This window comes from Alligator sinensis, unplaced genomic scaffold, assembly GCF_000455745.1.
Source record: "Alligator sinensis unplaced genomic scaffold, ASM45574v1 scaffold954_1, whole genome shotgun sequence".
NCBI lineage: Eukaryota > Metazoa > Chordata > Crocodylia > Alligatoridae > Alligator > Alligator sinensis.
Window position 1 is genome coordinate 168967 of NW_005842228.1, and position 22189 is coordinate 191155.

The 22189-nt window shown below is 40.6% G+C and overlaps 1 protein-coding gene across 1 annotated transcript in view; it reads right to left on the reverse strand.

Annotated features, from left to right (window-relative positions):
* HERC1 (HECT and RLD domain containing E3 ubiquitin protein ligase family member 1) overlaps positions 1-22189 on the reverse strand; it is a 145165-nt gene that overhangs the window by 84304 nt on the left and 38672 nt on the right. The window contains exons 14-24 of the mRNA XM_006027209.2: positions 21477-21629; positions 21098-21230; positions 20114-20305; positions 18361-18582; positions 14137-14310; positions 11643-11757; positions 11439-11559; positions 8707-8878; positions 6982-7288; positions 4558-4678; positions 3139-3190 (exon numbers count right to left, since the gene is read on the reverse strand). Of these exons, the coding sequence (XP_006027271.1) occupies positions 3139-3190; positions 4558-4678; positions 6982-7288; positions 8707-8878; positions 11439-11559; positions 11643-11757; positions 14137-14310; positions 18361-18582; positions 20114-20305; positions 21098-21230; positions 21477-21629 (1762 nt within the window). The remainder of the gene's footprint in view (positions 1-3138; positions 3191-4557; positions 4679-6981; positions 7289-8706; positions 8879-11438; positions 11560-11642; positions 11758-14136; positions 14311-18360; positions 18583-20113; positions 20306-21097; positions 21231-21476; positions 21630-22189) is intronic.

Here is a 22189-nt window from a genome sequence, read left to right on the forward strand (position 1 = left end):
AGGTTTAGGTTGGAGATCAGAAGGCAATATTTTACAGTTAGGGTGGCCAAAATCTGGAACCAACTTCCCAGGGAAGTGGTCCTTGCCCCTACCTTGGGCAAATTCAAGAGGAGGTTGGATGATCACCTGTCTGGGGTCTTGTGAACCCAGCATTCATTCCTGCCTGTGGCAGGGGGGCAGGTTAGATGATCTGTTCAGGTCCCTCCTGACCCTAGCTACTATGAAACTATCTCTTCTCTCCCACAATAGCCAAAAGCATCCTACAGCAGGTTTTTCAGATTCCTGTTGCGATAACAGCTGAACCTGACCTAGTAACAGGTGGAGACAAGATCTGCAAAGCTGGAGTGGGAGTCTTTTAGTCATGCTGCTGTTCAGATGAAACGACCAAAAAAAGGGGGAAGCAGAGGATTAATCAGACAGTCCCCGCTTACATTTTTCAGTCGCAAGAGGAGTCCATGAAGACAAAAAAGGACAAAGCTTTTCTTCCACACACCCAAAGAATCAGCAGACAGAGCAAACATTTTTATTACAGTTGTTTTGCTACTAACACTATAAATCAGACTATGTTCCAATAGTTCAGTGAAAGGAGGAGATGGGGAAGGGTACAAAATTAAATTCAGTAACTCACTATTTAAAATGGTCTGAAAAACAGAATTTCTAAAGTAATGTAAAAATCTGAGGGAGGTCTTCATTGTGCTTGGCATGAAAGAACCACTCTGACAAACAGTATGCAGGACAGTCTTACAGATGTCATGGGCATTTGGGGTCTTCAGTCTGAGGCTTGGATGCCAGTCAGTGCCATAGGAAAGCCCAGTTTCACTGAGAAGCACACAAACTCAAGAGTTTCAGTGGAAGACCAAGGTGATGATCTTCTCTTGGAGCAGCCATTAATCAGAAATTACCCAAAGACCTCTACCTATTTACCTAACAAGGTACTGCATAGCACCAGCACTGGTACATATGTTAGAACCTCAGCTGGATGTTTAGGGAGTTCTTGGGTTCCTGGGTTGTTTAAGGCCAAGATTTATAGATTTACCCAGGAGGTAAACTTGTAGTCTAGTCTCCCCATCCATGGGGGTCTAGGAAGTGAACAATTTGCATGGAATATGGGAGTTATTGAGGAAGTAAAGGCACTCCAATGCTAGGAAGAACAGCCCAATCCCCCCATCCCAGAAGGAACAGTAGTTAAACCTGCATGCTCTTGAGGAGGGCATATGAGGGGAGGTAAATGAGCTCATTCATATGAAGGAAGGTAGGAGGCAGTAGACTCCTACCTTGAGAAATCAAGACAAAAGAAGAACAAAAGCTTCCAATTGTCAGCAAAGAAAGAAAATTAACTACAGAAATTTAAGAATTAAACTACAAAAATTAGCTACGCTGCAAGAAGTTGTAAGTCTGTGGTTAAGCAGACAACAGAGCTCAGTTTAGAACTAAGAGGTAGTGGCTTGCAAGAAGGGTGCAGGAGTCACACTGAGCTTTTTCTTTGCACTCAGAACAAACCAGAAGACCATATCCTATGCAGCTGCATGTGCACCATGCAGGTATTTTTAGCCAAAAGTTCTTGATCTTGAGTTCATAAGCTCCTACAGCAGAATCTAACTACAGAATAACCTAAAGGAAAATATAATGTGCTAACTCCAGATATTTCCAGGGGAGTGAGTTGAGTTTTCCTAGACTATTAGGGCATCTATACACGTGTTCCAGGTGTGTGGCATTTTAATTAGAGCGGATCCAAGAGCCGCTCCAATTAAAGTACCTGCAGTGACTCATGTATCCGTGTCCCCACTGCATCCCCATGCTTTAGAATGGCAGCGGGGGCACTTTATCTAAAGCTCATTCAATGAGCTTTAGATAAAGTACTCCCACTGCCATTTTGAAGCGCAGGGATGCTGGAGCACACGATGCAGAGCCTCACAGGAGCACGGTAATTACCATGCTCAAGCAGACTCGATTAAATTGAGTCTGGTCCAACACACTAATTACAGCACATCAGAGCCACCTCCACGCTCATGTATAGGCACCCTTAAATAGTAGTTTTATGCCACTTTATGAACACCGTCTGTTAAGACAACTTGAACACCCAACAATAATATAACTACTTCTTCACATTCTGAAATGTAATTATTCAGAAGAATCTAAAATGGGAAGTCAATTCTATATTACTGAGTCACAAACTTAAGCATGCTTTCTGGCATGATTAGAGGTTCTTGCTTTTTAAGACAACGTTCTTATTATTCTCCCTTAGTAATGAGGAAGGAGGTACTAATCAACCAAAAAAAACCTGAAAGCAGCCCTAATCATTCAAAATATCTAAGCTTCCCCAAACTGAAAACATATAACTACACATCAAATCCTGTTGAGCTTTTCCAAGGCTTTAGCAGAGAGTGGACAATGGATGCTGTTAATGATTCCAGCACAGGCTGCTCATTGTTGAGAGATGTATACAACCGTATCTCTCTCTAGAAGACAGACAAACTTTACTTGCTCCATTACTTGCAAGATGATCTCTGATGCTCTTGAGAAAGAAAGAAGCCCATTGAGATCCCTCAGATTGAAGTGGAATCATTTACCAAAGCCAGAAATTTGATTCATACATATCAAGCAAAATAATGTGTAACAGTAGAGTAAGTGATTTGGGTTCTGCATTAGAATTCTGAATGCTATGCATTATTTTCTATCACCAAACATGTTATAAGCAAAAGAATAAAATTTCGCTGATGGAGAAATTTCAGAAAGTAAAATGAAAACTTAAAAAAGTCATGGAATCACTCACTATCTCCTAAGGACTACCACAATTCTAGACAATGGATGAGGGAATTAGAAGGTGGGAAATTCGAAGTATAGTCTGTTACAGTTGATCTGAATGGTGAATTCCATAATATCCTTGCCACAACAAGACTCAGTCAAAAGAAAGACAGAGATATTATCTATGGTAAAGTCATTTCTTCAAAAAAGTGTCTTTACATTTCTAATTTTTTTATAAATGACAATTCATTTTGTCAATTCAATTTAATCAACAGTTCTATTTGTTTAAAATGGAATTTCTGCTTCAAGACGTGATTTTAGTTAATCTAAATATACTTTAAGAAACATTATTTACACCGCAAAACAAAATCTTAACCTAAACAAAAATCTTACCCCTCTTTCGATGCGAGGATGCCAAGTCCAAATCAACATTTCGCCTTCCACTCTACATTTTGAAGAATAAATACAAAATCGCATTTAGAGTCATAGAAAAATTGGACTGGGAGAGATCTAGAGTGGCCATGTAATCCATCTCATTGCTCTAAGCAAAATCATTTCTGTCAAAACAAATCCAGATAAATGTTTGTCTGACCTGCACTTGAAAACTTCCAGTGACCAAATTTTCACAATTTAAAATAACCTGTTCCAGTGCACAGCCATTTTCGTAGTTATAAAGTTCTTCCTATTATCTAAATAAAAATCTCCTTTACTTCAATCTAGGCTCATTATTTCTTGTTTTATCTCCTGTGGACACAGAAGAACCAATTGCCATCCTTTTCATAACAACCATTTTTGTATTTAAAGACTTGTCAAACTCCACCCCTGCCTCCCGTCTTCTCTTCTCTAAATGAAATAACCATAATTTTTCCAATCTTTTCTTGCGTGCGTTTTCAGCCTTATAGTAATTTGCTCTCTTTCTAATTTGTCCACATATTTCTTAAAAAGTGCGATGTTCCAAAACTGGATACAGAATACCAGATAAAGCCTCACCAGTGCTGAATGGAGCAGAAGAATAATTTCTTATAATTTATATGACGCTCCTGTTAAAACATCCAAATATACTATACAGGTTTTTTTGTTTTTTCAAAATATTACATTATTGTTGACACCTACTCAGCCTGTGAACCACTAAAATGCTCACGTCTTTTCCTGCAGTATTTCAGCCTCACCAACCACACCCTATTTTATATGTGTATAAACCTATGTATTGGATCATTCCTTATTGAGTGTAATTTGCACCTGCCTTTACAGAATTTCATCTTATTTATTTCAGACCACTTTTCCAACTTAAATGTCATTTTCCATCTTAATCCATTCCTCTAAAGTGTCAGATACCCTACCCAACTTGGTGTTATTTGTAGATTTAATCTGCCAACAACATAACTGAGAACATATCCCATTACTGAAAAGTATTTCTTGTAACTGCCATAACTGGACAAGCCAAAGGAAAAGACCCTGAACAAAATACCTCCACTCATGTAGGTACATTACTCTTGGAAACGTAAATCTAGACTATAATCCTTAAAAGATTCTATTTACATAAATCAGACTTTTGGAAAAAAATCTGCTGCAGAACTTTCAATGGGGTAATTCACACAACAGAACTCCAACCTTTAACAATTAAAGAGTTCACTTTTGTTCAATCAATGTATTCCCTTATAACAATGCAGGTGGCCTGCAGTAGGTCTCTTCTGTATTCCCTATTAATGAATAATGCTGCTAAGCAGAATAGCATGTTTAGGATGCACTGCATATGTGAAAAGAGAGAATACAAAAATGAAGCTACAAGACATCACATTAAATTTTACATACCAGTGAATAACCCTCTTCATCTGATTCAGGCTGAGATAAATCAGATTCACTCCTTGATTTAATCAGTCTATAGCTTGAACTAGTATGGGCTGAGCGACTCTCTGCAGTAAGACTTTCACTCCTGTTCACAAATAAACACACAAGACAAAACTGTTCACAAATACTCACTGTAGAATATATAGCAAAGTAAATTAGCAGCAATTAGATCTTGTTCTACAGATGCTCTGCTAAGGATTCCAGGATATAAAATTCAAAATTAAATTCAATCCATTAAGAATATAAGCACGTATCTGTATCACTATAACTTATATGTCAGATAACATCAAGCAATACAATAAAATCTCAACTCAGCTAGCAATACAGCTTCATTTGGGAGAAACTAAACCTCTTGTCTCTCTTCAGCACCCTTAATGGTAAAAAGGAACCAAGGGCCTTCTTATAATTGACCATCCAAGCTCTTTGGTAAGTGTTAAGGACAATGTGCAGAAATAGTTATGCTGTGAATGGAGGGACATGATAATAAAGGAACAAGTGGGTGAAACTAACCTTATTTAAAACCCACCCATTAAATACACACACATTAAATATCACCCTAAAGTTGATATTCTGGAGATTAAAGCCTTGTTAACAACGAGAGAGACTGCCATCCATGCTTTAATGCCTGGGCTACCAGCAAACAGTTAAAAAAGAGAATTAAAAGGGTATGTAACATGACAGTTTTCAAAAATATCTATTAAAATTGTCTGTTTCAATATAGTTGAAATATATTTAAGAGTAAAATAAGAACTAAAACACTGAGAGGCTTTTAGTATAACGCTACTGAACCGTAGGATAACAATTTTATTTTAAAATTACACAATTATTGCCTATAACACCTGAGATTTTTAGGATTAAATTATTTTAAAAAATTAAGTAGACTACTCCATATGTTCTCACATACCACATGCCCTCAAGTAAGAGGCACACTTTGTTTTAAGAAGGTAGAACAAAGAAAAATCTTTTTTTTTTTTCCCCATAGCCTTTCCTGGCAAAGCATGGGCTCATTTTGCTAAATGTTCCTGGGCAGATGCATCACTCACTCTCTTTTTCCAGCTGAACAGCCAAAAGCTGCTGCCAATTGGCAGTGGCTGTTACTGGGTTCAACTTTGAGCTCTGAAGTTGGAAGGACAGGGTGACTGATACCATGTGCATCTACACGTGCAATTAGCATGGAGCAATAAATTCCGTCTCTGTTAGCACCAGAGTCTGCGGCTCCCAAGAGCAGTGTATATACATGCATCTGGGACTGCAGCAGTTAAAGCCAGGATGGAGCAGCCCCGGACTCCAGGTTGTGACATCAGGCAGCACAGAGGCTGGCTGAGGGATGAGGGTACTACAGTGTGGGGCTAGCCAGCAGGCAGCTCCTGCACTGTAACAAACTAATGCTACTGCCAGCCTCGGTCACTGTCTACATGTACGCTGAGGCAGTGTAAATTACTCTGCTGTAAGATAGCACTGTCCGGGACAAGTACTATCTTACAGCAGAGTTAATTAATTTACTGTGCTCCAATACGGCATACATGTAGATGTTGATGCTTTACTGCAGAGCTAATTAGTCAACTTGACAGTAAAGTGCATGTGTAGAGGCACCCACTGAGAACTGGATTACACCCCTCCTGCATGGGCCCAGAAAGGCAGCACAACCCCAGCCCAGCCATTACAGCATCCCCATACCTGAACACTTGCATAGAAAATCACCTTCCTCAGTTAAAATGTTCACCCTAATTTAGGATGTGTAATTTTGGGGAAAAAGGTGTGGGACATAGGCAAATAAATATAGTATTTACTTTGCGTGATGTTTCTGTTCTTTTGCCTAAATGAAACTTTCACTTAGTTTGCAGCTCTCCTGAACTTAACTAATGCAATGCAAATATGTGTTTTCCAGAAAATATTCAAACATATTTCTATTCACATCATATTTTTGAGCCATTTACTTTTAAACCAAAGTCCAATTTTTCCATGCAAGAGGAAACACTTTAGCAAACACTATACATGACAACTTAAGTACAAATGCATTTTAAAAGAACAAAATAATAAAAATTGAGAAAAATTAGGAAATTTTCAGCTATATAAAATTATTTGAAATCCCACATGATCTGGTTTTCATTCTGATCTCTTTACCCACTATACCAAATTTAAAAAAAAGTTAAAGTCTGGCAAACTTCTTATACTATATTGATGATGCCAGAATGGACATACATTTTATATGTTAGTACTGCTTGTGGAACAGGGAGAGAAGCTCCTTTACCTTCTGAGCACAAGCTTTATGATGTGTTCTATCATATCACAGTTTGCCTTCAAAGGTAAGTCAAACACTTTGCAAAGCAATGTTAGAAGAACAGCAAAAAATTAACTGTACTCTGTTACATGGTTAATGACTCCCACCTAGTCATCAGTCCAATTCCCTCAGGAGTACTAGTTGAAGGTTGCTGCAACTGTCCTTCCTCCCTTCGTTTCTGGAGCTCCTCAATAACGGGGCTTACTCCTAAGATCAATAAGGCACATCTATGGATAACTGAGTTGCATGCAGCAGTGTACACATCTTGACCCTCTGGAAGATCTGTGCTGATTCTTCGCTCCTGTTGGGTCTGAGTAGGTTGATCATCAACTCTAGTCCCTGTCCCAATGTTCATTCTATCTCGATCCCGACTGCGAGCTACTTCACGTGCTGATAGGAAACATTGAAATATTTCTGTAACATGCAACACAAAAACAAGGTCTTAACTTCTGGTAAAGCTAAATGATCACAAAGTAGTCATCTGCACTTTAGGCTAAAAATTGACATTCCGAGAGGAAAAAAAATAATTATTTTACACACACACACACACCACGCACGTATACATACACATATACATGCAAATAATGCAAAAAGACTAATTAGTCAAGTATTTAAAATGTTACATTTAGAGGACATCAACATTTGACACACAATTTCTTCTGTTTCCTACTATAATCTTAATCCATAGTTAGGAAGAATGAAACAAAATAAAATTCTATAGCAGCTCTACCTCTGAATGCCTTTGGACAGTCAAACTAAATAAAGAATCTAGTACACTACCACCACATCACACAACTTTTCACTGTTGCTAGAATTACAAGTTTTGATTGTGTTGTTATAAACTTCTGTCAGATTTTCAAAAGGATAATCAGGCAAAAAACTCTTACTGCTAGTCGCCAAATATTTTCGACAGACTGGTTAAGCAGACTGTAGAAAAAAGTGGTCTTTTAGTAATCAAGTCTAAAAACACACTGGTAGCTTCCAATCAATGCTGAAAGGCCCAGAGGCAATATGGGGGAAAAAGTCCTTTTGTCCTTCTAATTAAAGATGGACATAATTAAAAGGAAAGCCATCTCTCTAGAAGAAGTTAGACAGACTAAACCTGAAGTGACTTAAATAAGACATCAGGGATCACTCTACTGCCCCTGCCAATTCTTCTGTCTTAAATTCTTCCAAGCTTCCTTATAGAATTATATTTCTAGATATCATCCAGTCTCCACCACTTGCTATTCACCACTCACAGTAAGTAGTATTTCTCTACCTCCAGTCTGCTCTGAGGGAAATAGCCCAAAGCTTTTATCAGAGCTTTGGTCACTGAGAAGTCTGTCAAAGCCGTGGCACAAAATATGATGGCTCTTTGAAAATACATTTTCAAAATATTAAGTATTTTTCACATTACATAATATATTATTTTGACTTAAAAATTATAATCCATAAGGTTTCAACAACAAAATGTAGCTGATTTAGTTTAGGTCAAATTCACTTTCCAGGATTTTTCCAAAGTTATCATAACTTCACTAGGCTACAGCATTCTAGGAACCTCACAGTAATAGGAAAATTGGTCACTTGAGTGTGGCTGCATATGGCTTGATCAAGTAGACACACAGACATGCACAACCTCCCATAACAAACAATCTATACACACAACAAAAACCTTGAAATATTTTTTTCCACTTTTTAACAGAATAAATACACGAAGGCTTTATAAAAAAACCCTTTGACACTGTTTTTAGATATCTGAAGACAAACCTTCTAAATCCATTTTTCATTTGTTTTTGTCTCACAATTTATTTTTTTCCCCAGAAAACATTACATGGTTAATGTTTACTTACTACCAGCTGTCATAACTTCATGCTCTCTTTCCTCTTCTTCATCTTCTTGCTCTGGATGCCCTTCCTCTCTGTCTCTTTCTGCCTGCTCTTCCATTTCAGCCTCTTCATCAATGGTACGGGTAAAAGAATGTTCTTGAGGATCAGTATCTGCAGACTCCAGGTTTTCTGACATCTGACAGAAGTTTAAAATTACATTGTGAAATCACTTTTCACCACATAAAAAAATATATAGATATTACTTTATTTAATAACTTATGTACCAAAGTTATTCTCCCATGGGAAAGTAGTATTTAGGATTCTGCATCAAGTAATTAGTGAATGTAGAAAGCTATTTCTGCTGAGATTTTAATGACAGAAAAGTATATACATACACCATCATCATGTGCTCTTTCCTACAGTTGCAAGAGTCCAAGTTTGAAACTTTGTAACATAGCATTCATATGTTCCTGAGAAGAGTTCTCTTTAAATTTTAGATGAACCTTAAAACGTTTCATTCTGTGGTCAATGTTTGAATTGATTTCAAGTGATATGCAATACTCATTCGCTCACAGTTTTGCATTAAGAACTGAACGTTACATTCTTACACCCTTGCCTTCAAATTCACTTAATTGAAATTAAATGAACACAGAAGTTAATTTCTGACCTGGCAGTTCTCTCTCCCACATATTGCACATATAATTTATGAAGCAGTTTATCATGAAAAAAGCAACATTTTTAACTGGAGGAGATAAGAAAGGGAAGACTATGAATTACAGAACAAGGCTGTCCAACTGAAGTCCCAGCTGTCACTCCTGCTGCCAGAGTCCCTGGGCTCCCACTCCTTCCTCCAGCTTCCATTTCACAGGAATGGCCAGCAAGGGCCTGGCAAGCTTACGATCTGCACTGCCCACAACCCACAAGATGGACAGCCCTGATATAATATAGCCCTGACTGGTAGTTTTTGCTCTCATGCCTCGTACATCATCCTTTAATTGCACTGACCTTGTGCTATTTAGATAGGGTCACGTTTAAACAAAAGGCTTTGTAAAGTACTCTAAACAAATAATTCTTATATAAAACAGGAAATCATAACTTGCTTAAATTGATTTACCACATTTACATGAATGTAACATGACCCTAAATATAAGACAAACACTCCAATAATTAGATTCTATACAGGGAAAACTTATACATTTATTATAATTTTCCAGGTACAGAATCTAATTATTGGATATTTTGTTTTAAAATTTGTCCTCCTCCCACTGCTACAGCAGAAAAAATAAATCAGGGGAGAGGAGGACAGATAGCCCTCTTGTCCTCTCCCCTGCAGTTGCTTCCTCCTGCAGCCCCATCCTCCCCTTCCTTACTGTCAGACACTGCTCTCTCTGAGCACATGGAAAGAAAGAGTAAATTTAAAAAACAGTGACCTTGAAACAGGCATACCCGTAATGATTTGCATAAGTACCCATAGACTTAGTTCACCCAGAAATGATGCATTTTACTTTTGAAACTGCTGCAAGGCTTAACACAGGTACTCCATAAACACACTTTTAAGCAGCACTTTTGTATTTCTTTATGCATACTACAAGCTATGCATATCAGTCCAGAGCCTAAAAGCTCATGATTGACAATATATTTCATTGGGCTGGACCCCACCAGAGTCAACAGCATTTCAAGCAATGGTGACCCTACAACTCAGCACTGCTCAGTATGTGTGTGTACTCCAGATGCCCCCACAAAGGATCCATGTGCTAATTATAGATATATATACAGATATAATTATATAGATATATATAGATCTATATCTATACCTATATAATTATATATCTATATATAGAGAGAGATATCTCTCTCTCTATATATAGATATATATAGAGATATCTATATAGATATACCTGCTAGTACACTTTTCCTACATACTTTAACTTGCATAACAAACCCCTAAACCATTACAAAACATGTACCTATGGACCCACGCTCCTACAACAAAGATGGGCTAGTGCAACCCCTCAGATTTAGATACATGTTAGATTTGTATATATTTAGATATATCTAAATATGGTATATTTGGATGTATGGTATAATGGACACATTGAATGCAGTCTCCCTCAGCACTGGCGCTCTTTCAGATCATAGTAAGATATCTATATCTATATCTATATATTTTTTTTTTTATAGCTCTTGTCTATAGATCTATATTTATAACTATAGATAGAGATATAACTTCTATGTATATGTGTGTGTATGTATATCTACATATCAAGAGAGACCGAAACAGAGAGACCTTTTTTTGGTAAAAATATAAGGTTCCCATCAATATGTTCGCCCAATATGGATCATGTGCTTTATAGTCTTGCCAGCACTGGCAGCATTATATCAACTTCATAGTCGGCTTTTCCGTTACTGAGCACATGCTGCTTTTGGCAGCAATTTAAGAATAGACAATGTATTTAAGGAGGGTTCCTTGTATGAGAATGTAATGCGGACAGAGGAAAAAAGCTTAGTCTTGTATTCAAGTAAATGTGGTATTTTTCTCCTATATTTGCTATAGCCTACTGAATCTTTAGGTACGTGCTCCACATTTTAGTTTGTAAAACATGTTTTAAAGACAAAGTAACTGAACAAGATCCAAAAGTCTTGCTGCAAGAACAAGAGATTTTTTTTTTTGAGAGCTCTCATTAAATCATAGAATATATAAAATATTTGATTAAGAAATACAGCAACATACAGCAAGCACCAGTAATCACTCTCACCCATCTGTCTCTTGAAGATGACCTAGTTTGAATCAGTTCCATATTCTTGCAAGCAAGCAAGCGACTCCGAACTTTATATACACAGCGATATACTTCTGCCAGAGCTTTGCCGGGCTGATATCTGAAAGAAGGACAGTCATAGAAAAAAGATCCCACAACTTAAAAACATAAATAAATTATTAAAGGCAGTTTCAAGTTACTTGCCTGCTCTCGCCACATGCTTGGCTAAGTAAATTTGTGTGTTTCAGCAAAGATGCAAGAACAAATCTAGACACAGTGTCCAAGAGTGACTCATTACTTAAGGTTGCAGTGTCCCAATCTGAAAATAAAAATGAATCATTAAAACTTGCTGATTTTTCCAAAATAAATAATCCTGAATATATTTTAAGCAGCATCAATAATGAAATAACCTAAAATGGTTCTCCCTTTATACTTTTTCAATGTATAAATGACTTAAGTGTTCATTAAATAAATTGAAAGTAGTTTTACACAAACTATAATGCAACCAGCAAGGAGTGAATGAAAAATGTAATTCTTGGAACATCTTGAAATAAAATCAAATTAATGACATCATCATTTGTTTCAGGGAAATGTCAAGAACTAACAAACTAATGTTGAAAAGACTTGAAATGTCTGAAAGGAGCCCTCCAACCACACACTTCATTGCGTTTTACTGAAAAATGTTATAGCAACACTAGTAAGATGGACTTTTACTTTGCTTTAAAATTATGTGAATTGCTTATAATTTTCTCTGAAATCAATAAAATGGAATATTCTTAACAGATTCAGAATCTAAATTAGGAAAAGCATTTAATTAACAACATAACCTATACCTGGTCAAACACTGCAAAATTGTAAGTTACAAAATACTGCATAGAATCAATACAAGTTTGAATAATACGAGAGTTCTGGTTAACAAATGATTTTAGAGACACATTTCAGGACACTCAGGAGAGTCAATTTTAGATTTTTACCTCTTCTCCAGATTGCCCGTGAAAGAGCATAAAAATACGAATCAGATTTTCCATCTGTTAGGTTTTTAAAACAAATGTTATGATGTTGAAAAACAACTTTTAGTAACTTTTGTAATCTTCAAGTTCATAACTAGCCATATAACACATTCCTCTTAGTCCAGAAAAACTACATTTGATGAGAGACTCAGGGCACAAACAGGAGTTACATATCTGGCCCAATATACAGCCTTGTAGTGCTACAAAAAGCAAGCGTACATCCCTTCTAGTAGTCGAAGCAATACAAAAAAGGTGAAAGCACTACAAAATAGTACTCCTTTCAAAAAGGAAAATCTATGTTTGGAATGGGGAGGAGCAGGAGTGACTGACTTGCTAATAGCCCACCCAGCAGTGTGGAGCTGTTAGGGACCTCTGCTGGGACTCTGCTACTGACAACACAGGTTCAACAGCCCCAGCCAGAGCTGGGTCTCTTAAAACAGCAGCAACAATTTTGATGCAGGGACTCTGGCGGCAGCAGCACTCACAGGAGTGGTGAAGGCAAGGAGAGTAGATTCACAGCTGCTGTGTTTCACAGCTGTTGCTCTCCAAAGGTCACCAGTGGATCACTGCCAACATGTACCTTTCCCTGGCAGGGGAGAGGGCAGTATAACAGGGATCAGACTCTCCTGGGAGTGAAGAGTCTGCTATCAGCCCTGCCTGAAAAGTCTGCTTTGAGGCTTTTTTGCAGCTCTTCAGCCAGAGGGCTGGAACACCCATATGCCCCCATTGCATAAGGTTCTAACAGCACATTACAGAGGTTTTACAGCCTCAGTACTTTGTAGCACTACAAATCAACACCACTATCTCAGCAATTTGGACACTGGCTCACAGATCTGCCTGCTGAGTTTGAAAAATCACCAAGCTGCTGCAGTTGTGACAATTTAAAAGACCAACACTTATTTATGTACTTTTTCTCCTTAACATCTGATCTTTTCAAACTGCTGGTGGTTCAAAAATTAGATTGCAAAATCAGTGGCACTTCTCAAATCAAGCTCTCCTCTAGATTTCAAACCCAGTAACATGCAAACAACTTCCCAGTAACTAGGTCGAAGATTCTACCAAAAAATACAATAAAAAATGGTGTGTATTTATGAGTGTTGTAGATGTTTGGAATGAAGATTATCAAGTAACAAGAGAGCTGGTTGTCAGAATACATAACGCTTTGTCAATGGCTTTAAGCAGGGGTGTCAAACATATGATCAGATCTGGCCCACAGAACCCCATCATCCTATCTCCAGTTCTGCCCCTGGGTCTGAACAGATCCACACACAGTATGGCATACACCCAGAGCACAGGTCCAGTCCACATCCACAGACTCCCTCTCTCTCCCTCCCTCTCCTCCCCACCCCCAGCATTCAGTTATGTCCAGCTAGTGTGGCCACCATGCGTAGTATAGCTACTGCTCTGGTCAGATAGTGCCGCATGCTGGAGCAGCTGCCAGATCAGGTATGTTGCGGGTAAGGGAGAGGGTTTCATGGGCTTGATCTGGCCCCATGTTACCTGTGTGGCTCATGAATCCAAATGAGTTTAATGCTACTGATTTGAAGCACATAAGGTAACATGAAAAATTATCAGAAATGTGAACACTGCTGTATCCAGAAATTTGAACACTGTTGTATCATTGAACATCAATCTTCCAGGCTTGCAAGATATGTAGAATTCTATTTCTCTTGTTCTCCTCATCTTACCTTTACTGACAGCATAGTCCTGCATACTGATCCAGAGACTACGGGCTGGCTCTTTTGTACAACCCAAGGCCAAATCAACAAAGACAGCAATCTCAGGTCGCAATTTATAATCAAATGGCTTCTGCTCCTCGTTTCCAGAAAGGGCAACTTCCAGCAGTGAACTCATGCATTTTTCTACAGGAAGGGAAACATTTACACATTAGATTCAGCAGATTTTGATTGGTACGTACATCCAATGGCTTTTTATATCTATTGATGGAAGTACATCCCACTAATATCTCCATCAAACCATTAGGAAGAACTCAATAACCCCTGCTGTATTAGCCAGGAGAAGTATTCTCATTATCTGACTTTAAAATTGGCCCTGTTACTGCACAATTGTTCTGTAGTATCATAGTTGGTAGGGTCGGAAGGGACCTGAGCAGATGATCAAGTCCAACCCTCTGCCATGGGCAGGAAATAATGCCGGGGTCAAACAACCCCGGCAAGGTGATTATCTAGCCTCCTTCTGAAGATCCCCAGGGTAGGGGCGAGCACCACTTCCCTTGGAAGTTGGTTCCAGATCCCAGCCATCCTGACCGTGAAGTAGTCCTTCCTGATGTCCAGCCTGAACCTACTCTCAGTCAACTTACGGCCATTATTCCTAGTTACTCCTGGTGGTGCTCGGAGGAACAGGGTTTCTCCCATTCCCCGCTGTTCCCCCTTGGTAAGTTTATAGATGGCCACCAAATCCCCTCTCAGCCTTCTCTTGTGGAGGCTGAACAGGTTCAGGTCCTTTAGCCTCTCCTCATAGGGACTGCCCCTGATCAAGCGAGTGGTCCTCTTTTGGACCCTCTCAATGCTGTCCACATCCTTCCTGAAGCATGGTGCCCAGAACTGGATGCAGTACTCCAACTGCGGCCTGACCAATGTCACATAGAGAGGGAGGATCACCTCCTGGGACCTGCTAGTGATGCCTCTGTGGATGCACGACAAGGTGAGGTTAGCCTTACTGATTGTGTCCTCACATTGGCAGCCCATGTTCATCTTGGAATCAATAATGACCTCGGGCTCCTTGACAACGACCCACATTTTGCACAGGGGCCATGCTCGGGTGGGATGGGCTTCACCTCTCCCCTAAAGGCAAGCATGTCTTTTCTTCCAGGTTGGCTGATCTCATACGGCATGCTTTAAACTAGCTTCGCTGGAGGATGGGTCCGCAGGGGGAAATGACAACACTTCCCAGCCAAGACAGGCGATGAGCACAAGACGTACCCAGGTCAGTGGCAGGGGTCCGGATAGTCCTGGGATCAGGAGGGTGGTGCATACACCCACAGGAGGCCTTAAATGCCTCTACACTAATGTTCGTAGTATGGGGAACAAGCAGGAGGAACTTGCCCTCCTTCTAGCTAACACAAACCCGGACATAGTGGGACTCACTGAAACGTGGTGGGATTCAACGCATGACTGGGCGGTAAACATCAAGGGCTACAGACTGTACAGGCAGGATAGAACAGGGAGGAAAGGTGCAGGTGTAGTGCTCTATGTCAGAGAGCAATACACATCCTCAACAAACAGCACCAGGTCAGAGGAGGGGCACACTGAAGTGCTCTGGGTTAGAATACAAGGGGGTCAGGGGTAAAGGGACTTAACGGTGGGTGTCTACTACAGACCACCCAACCAGGGGGAAGAGCTGGACCGGGAATTCTCAGGTCAGCTTGTAGAGGCAGTTAGGTCAAGGGACGCGGTCATCATGGGTGACCTAAACTACCTGGACAGCTGCTGGGAGGAGCAGTCAGCCAGGTCTGACTACTCATGCAGGTTCCTAGCCAAGATACAGGACCTCCACCTAACCCAGGAGGTGCACAGTCCCACCAGGGGAAATGCCTTGCTGGATCTGGCCCTGGCCACAGGCAACGACCTGGTGAGGGGACTGCGGGTTCTCGACCACCTGGATGATAGCAATCATCGCCTACTGGAATTCACCATCCAGCGCAGGGTGACAAAGGCCTGCAGCAAGACAGCAGCCCTAGACTTCAGGAAGGCAGATTTCATCGAGCTAAGGAGACTAGTCAGGGAGGCACTGAGGTCCCGGAGGGGTGGGAAGTTAGGATTCCAAGAAGAGTGGTTGTTCCTGAAGGAGACGATCCTCCAAGCCCAAAGGGTGGCAAACTCAACACGGATCAAAGGGGGCAAGAGTGCTCAAAAGCCCCTATGGCTTACCAAAAGCATCCAGGAACATCTCAAAGCTAAAAAGGAGGTGTACGCCCAATGGAAGGGAGGGGCCATCACCAGGGAGGACTATACCTCCGTTGCTTGGGATTGTAGGGGGGCTGTCAGGAAGGCTAAGGCGGAGACAGAACTGGGACTAGTAACCCGGATCTAAGAGAACAAGAAGTCCTTTTTTAAATACATAGGGAGTAAAAAGAAGGCACTGGGTAATGTGGGGCCCCTGCAGGACACGCTTGGCAATCTGATGGTTGCACCAGATGATAAAGCTGACCTCTTTAACAAATTCTTTGCCTCCATATTTCTGAGCAGGAACCAGGACATCCCCCCCAACCGGGATCCCGGACAAACTCAGGAGAGGCACAGCCAGGCCCAGGGTCAGAGGGGACCTAGTCAGGGAATTTCTGGTGGGACTGGACATCGTCAAATCAGCAGGTCCAGATGACCTCCACCCAAGGATGCTGAGGGAATTGGCAGAGGCCATTGTGGGACCCCTGGCACAGCTCTACGAGCACTCATGGCGCTCTGGCAAGGTGCCAAAGGGTTGGAAAAGGGCCAATGTGGTCCCCATTTTCAAACAAGGAAGGAGGACCCAGGAAACTATAGGCCTGTTAGTCTTATCTCAGTCTTGGGGAAGTTCTTTGAGAAAATTATCCAAGAACACATCTGTAAGGGACCACCAGGGGAGATTATGCTTAGGGGCAACCAACATGGGTTCATTAGAGGCAATTCCTGTCAGACCAATGTGGTTGCCTTCTATGACCAGGTCTCTAAATCTTTGGACACAGGTGTTGCAGTGGACGTAGTCTTTCTGAACTTTAGAAAGGCCTTCGACACTGTCTCACCCCATTCCCATTAAAAAATTAGGTGACTGTGGCGTCAACACCTACACAGTCAGATGGGTTGCAAATTGGCTGGAAGGCTGCACCCAGAGAGTGGTGGTGAATGGGTCATTTTTGACCTGGAGGGATGTGGGCAGTGGGGTTCCCCAAGGCTCGGTCCTCGGGCCTGCACTGTTCAACATCTTCATCAGAGACTTGGACGAGGGGGTGAAAAGCACCTTGTTCAAGTTCACAGATGACACTAAGTTGTGGGGAGAAGTGGGCACGTTAGAAGGGAGGGACAGGCTACAACTAGATCTGGACAGGTTACAAGGGTGGGCGGATGAGAATAGGATGGGTTTCAATACTGACAAGTGCAAGGTACTGCACTCGGGGAGGAAGAATCAGCAGCATACCTACAGGCTGGGGAACTCCCTTCTCATCAGCACAGAGGCAGAAAATGATCTTGTACTTGTAGCTTTAACTTCTAGTCATACATACCGGGGGGGGGGGGGGTGTTATGGCAACACTTCCATTTTACAAAATATCACCTGCGCTTTTTTAGATAGAATTTTCTTTTAGAAAAACTGAAAAATTGCAGTTCTAATTTTGTATACTGTAATAAGCCAGTAAATACAGGGACATTAACTTACAGAAAATTTTTCGCAGTATATGCAAGTACAAAAATGATAAATATTTGCTGGTTTTATTGGGGGGGGTTTTGTCCTTTCAAACCACTCTTAAGAATTTGCAGTTTGTGCCTTTCTTCCATAGCCAAAACCAACCTACTACACATTCTCAAATCATGAGCCTGAAGACAACAGGCAGCTTAAAGAGATCAATGCCTTTACAGCTCTCGACTCTATTAATATTTTTCAACAGTTTTTCATCTGTACAAAGACAAGTTCAGCTTCAATAATTACCATTGTGTTAAGTTTACTGTGTCCTAGCCCTGCTACTTTAAAAAAAAAAAAAAAAAAAAAAAAAAAAATCAAGCTTCTAAGAAATGTGGACACTTGAGTTCATGAAAGATGGAAGGTAAAAAGGCATTGAACTCCTACTGCCTAGCCTCCCAATATCCTAAACAGTCTGCAGGAATGGCAGTCTTAAAAGGCAGTAAGATGAAGCAGCAACAGAAGAACAAAGTATTAAAAACTTCACATATATAGCAAAGAATAGCTGTGTATCAAATTACCTAAATGAGGAATATCCATTTCTACTCCATCACTGAAGAGTGGTGTTTTTAACCAATAGGCTGTATCCTGTTCTTCAGGGGACATTGGAGGTCCCTGAAGCATTCCACCAAGACAGCGTCCTATAAGCAGAGCTACAGTTCTCTCTAAATCAACAAGCCATACCCAAGATTGAGCAGGCTGTGGTAAAGGCACTCCAGCAGGATCAATAAGTTCAGGTCCACCTAAGTATTAAGCAATAATTGGGCAAATCAGACTTGTTTTTTCATACTGTTAAACAGACATGAACATTATGTGACAACTTAGTGCTTTTTTTTGGCCGATGTGGCTGATAATGTCACTGATACATGCCTGTGCATGTACGGAGCCACAGCATGCACACAGCCAGGAATGCAGCTGGGCAGCATGGAGAACAGCGTCCTGCAGGCAAGCCTGGTGGAGGGGTGGAAGGGGGGTGGCTTGTGGGGGAGGGCAGATCATTGCCCCCATGGTGAGGGAGGGAGTGGGCCTGAGGGAGGTACTGCCCAGCTGGAGCAGGGTAGGGGGCAGGACAGAGCCACAGGGGCCAAAGAGGAGGTGGCAGCTTCTGGCTGCTGCATGCACCCCCAAGGGAGGCATGGGGGGCATATGCCCCCCAGATTTGTGTGCAGGACGAGGGCAGGCTCCCCACTGAAGCTGGAGTCTGTGCCAGCCTCTTCCCAGCAGGGGGACTGGGCTAGGGCTGTGCTTGGCATACACAGGTGGTGGTGCTGGGAGCGGGGGCTATGAGGAAGCTACAGTGAATCTGGGGTGGCTGTAGCCCACCCCATAGACCCCCCGGCAGTGCCACTGCCACCTGCCCCGCCCCTGCCGGCCCCAAGCAGAGCCCTGGCCCAGCCCTCCTGCCGGGAAGAGGCCAGTGCAGTCACCAGCCCCCAGCCTGCCCTAGCCACACACACAGATCCAGAGGGCATGTGTCCCCCATGCCTTCCACAGGGGTGCATGCAGTGGTGGGAGCCACAACCCCACACTGCACGAGCTGCCTGCCCACAACTCTATCCTGTGCCCCACCCTGGCTGGGCAGTGCTTGCTCCTGGCCCAGCCCCAGCCCCACTCCGTCTCTCACCGTGGGGGCCTCGATGTGCCCACCACACTGCTTCCCCTCCACAGACGTACCAGAAGGATGTTGCTCTCCAAGCTGCAGGGCTGCATATTGGCAATTAGATAGGTATTGGCTGATATGGCTCATTAATAACTGGCCACCAGTATCGGCCAAAAAAATCTTTACCAGTACACCCCTATTTTTCTCCATTTTCTATTTTATAAGAACCATGAATATTTCACAGCACTTGTTAAAAAATAGCAATTTTATCCATTAAAGTTAATTTTAATCAAACTACAAATAAAAAACATAATATTTTGATATTAGAGTATTATAAATATATGACAGCATGCCTGGAAGGTTTTCAGTAAAAGTACATGTTCACATGTTAATATGACATTTTGGACAGTATTCTCCCATCCCTCATACACCTTAAACTCCCAAAGTGATTAAGATTTTTAGGCTTACAAGATCAAACTCTTTGTTTGTGGTCAAAATATTTCCTTTATAGCAAATCTGTGATAATAAATTTAAAGACTAGAAAGGAAGGACAGTGAAACACCTTAGCTTAAAAGATCACACTCTAACTGAAGATGGTTAAATCACATTCCAAATTAGAGAGTACATTTATCTATCTCCTTTTTCAGTCAAAAAATAATTGTTATTTTACTTACCATGAAGTGGCCACTGTAATTCTTGATCTTCTAAAAGGGCAGCAGCAGGCAACAGTCTATTAAGGCGATCTAGAGGTGGCAACAGATCTAGCAGGTAACTCAATAAAGGACGGGCTACTGACACAGGCAGTAACAATAACGAGTTAACAATCTGACAGAGCATACTGCCAGCTGCAGATACATAAATTACATCTAAAAGGCAAAAGAGAGAGAGATTTTCAATGAATTTGAATTGCTCTTTTACTTTATCAATATAAAAGCCTTAATATATTAAATAGTCACCTTTTATATTTCAGGAAGTTTTGATAGAAACATCTTAACTATCCTTAAAAATCTAAGTATCCTTTATGATTTCATACAATGAAATACTAAAATGACCTGTATGTATAAAATAACATACAGTCTCTTAATGAGCATTTAATTAGCAATACTCCATTGTATGCCACCCTTCCAAAAAAGGTTCAGGGCAACTTACAGTAAAAAAATAATAATAATAATAACTTATAGAAAAAGATACAATATTAAGCATTAGAGTTTTCTGCATACAAAATTTTAATCTGTAACACTTTTAAAAAGTAAATGCTAAATTGGGCTTTATGTTTATTTAGCACACACCCAATCTGCACTTTATACCTGCACTCACTAAAAAAAATGTCAACTTTAAATATTCTCACCAAATGTGATCAGAGGTTAAAACAATCTTCATTTTATCTGCAATTTTTACTTTGCACCCTATGTGCTATCAAATGCATCATGCGCCTGATGATGTGTCTGTACACTCAGACAATTTTCTACTGTGGGAAAAACTACTCCATGTAGCAAACAAAGGAAAAGGCAGACCACTGAAGACTTTTTAGATTGTAAACAAATATTGTCAAAGGAAATTCAGATACAGGGTGGAATCAAAACTTGCTTCCTCTTCATTTGGTTTTATTTTAGCTTGGTGGTGTTCCATTAACTACAACTTTTTAAAGCAAAATGTACCTCTTAGTTTTTCCCCAACACTGCCATTCCAAGAACTTTCCTTAAGTAGAGTTGCAGAACGTGAATAGATATCTGTAGCATGAGGCAGTAAAAGCTGAAGGTGTTTATGCAGCAGCGCCACACTACTAGAATTCTGGAAACAAAACAGAACAAAAAAGCATATTTACTTTTCCAGAGTTTGACATATTTTCCCCCTCCGAAAAGCCCTTTATACACCAAAATATACAGTATCCATATTTCAGAAGGTTGTAATTTTTCTTAATATTATGAATTGTCAGGTACACTAAACAACCTTCTTGAAATCATTATTGCATTCATGTTTACAAATTGCTAACAAGTTATAATGTATTTCCAAAAAACATATAAGCAAACTATTTACCTCACTAACACTGTTGATATGACAATAAGCCAGCAATTGTTTCTGCAGCGAACACAATAGCTCATGAAGATGAGCAGGCTGGCTGTTTTCGGATGATGATGTCCCAAGTAAAAACTTATCACTATTTTTTTCCAGCTCTCCAAAGGCTTGATCCTAATTAAACAAAGGGAACAATCATCAATCACCTGCCTTTATGTATTATAATACTTTACTTTTACCTCAAAAGGAAAACCTTCTACCACTAGCAATTATATCTGGGATTTTGAAAGCAACCTAAAATCAAAGGGTTCTTTGCTCCCTTAGGCTCTTTTAAAAATCCCAGCCAACAGAAGTGGACCTGAAGTCAGGCAGTTTGATCCTTGGAACAGTAACTGTGACTGTTATCAGGACTGAAAATCTCTAGCAGATTTTCAAAAGACAGAGGGGAAATAGGTATCAATGGGACTTGGAAACTATATTGTTCTCTTTCTCTTGTGGGAGCTGAAACTGGAAGTTTCAGGTAAAAGACTGGGTAGGGATTCACAGTGAATGCAGATTACTTTTTGACAGTACACTGATGAGAAATAAAAATGAAGGCAACAAGACTTTCAGCCAGCAAAAGGAAGAACCCCAAGAACTGTGTAAAGTTTTCTTACCTCTTCTACCCCAACTCCTTTTGGGAACGTTTTGGTTCCCTAGAAGGAATGATGCAGCAAAAAAGTTATGGCACCTAC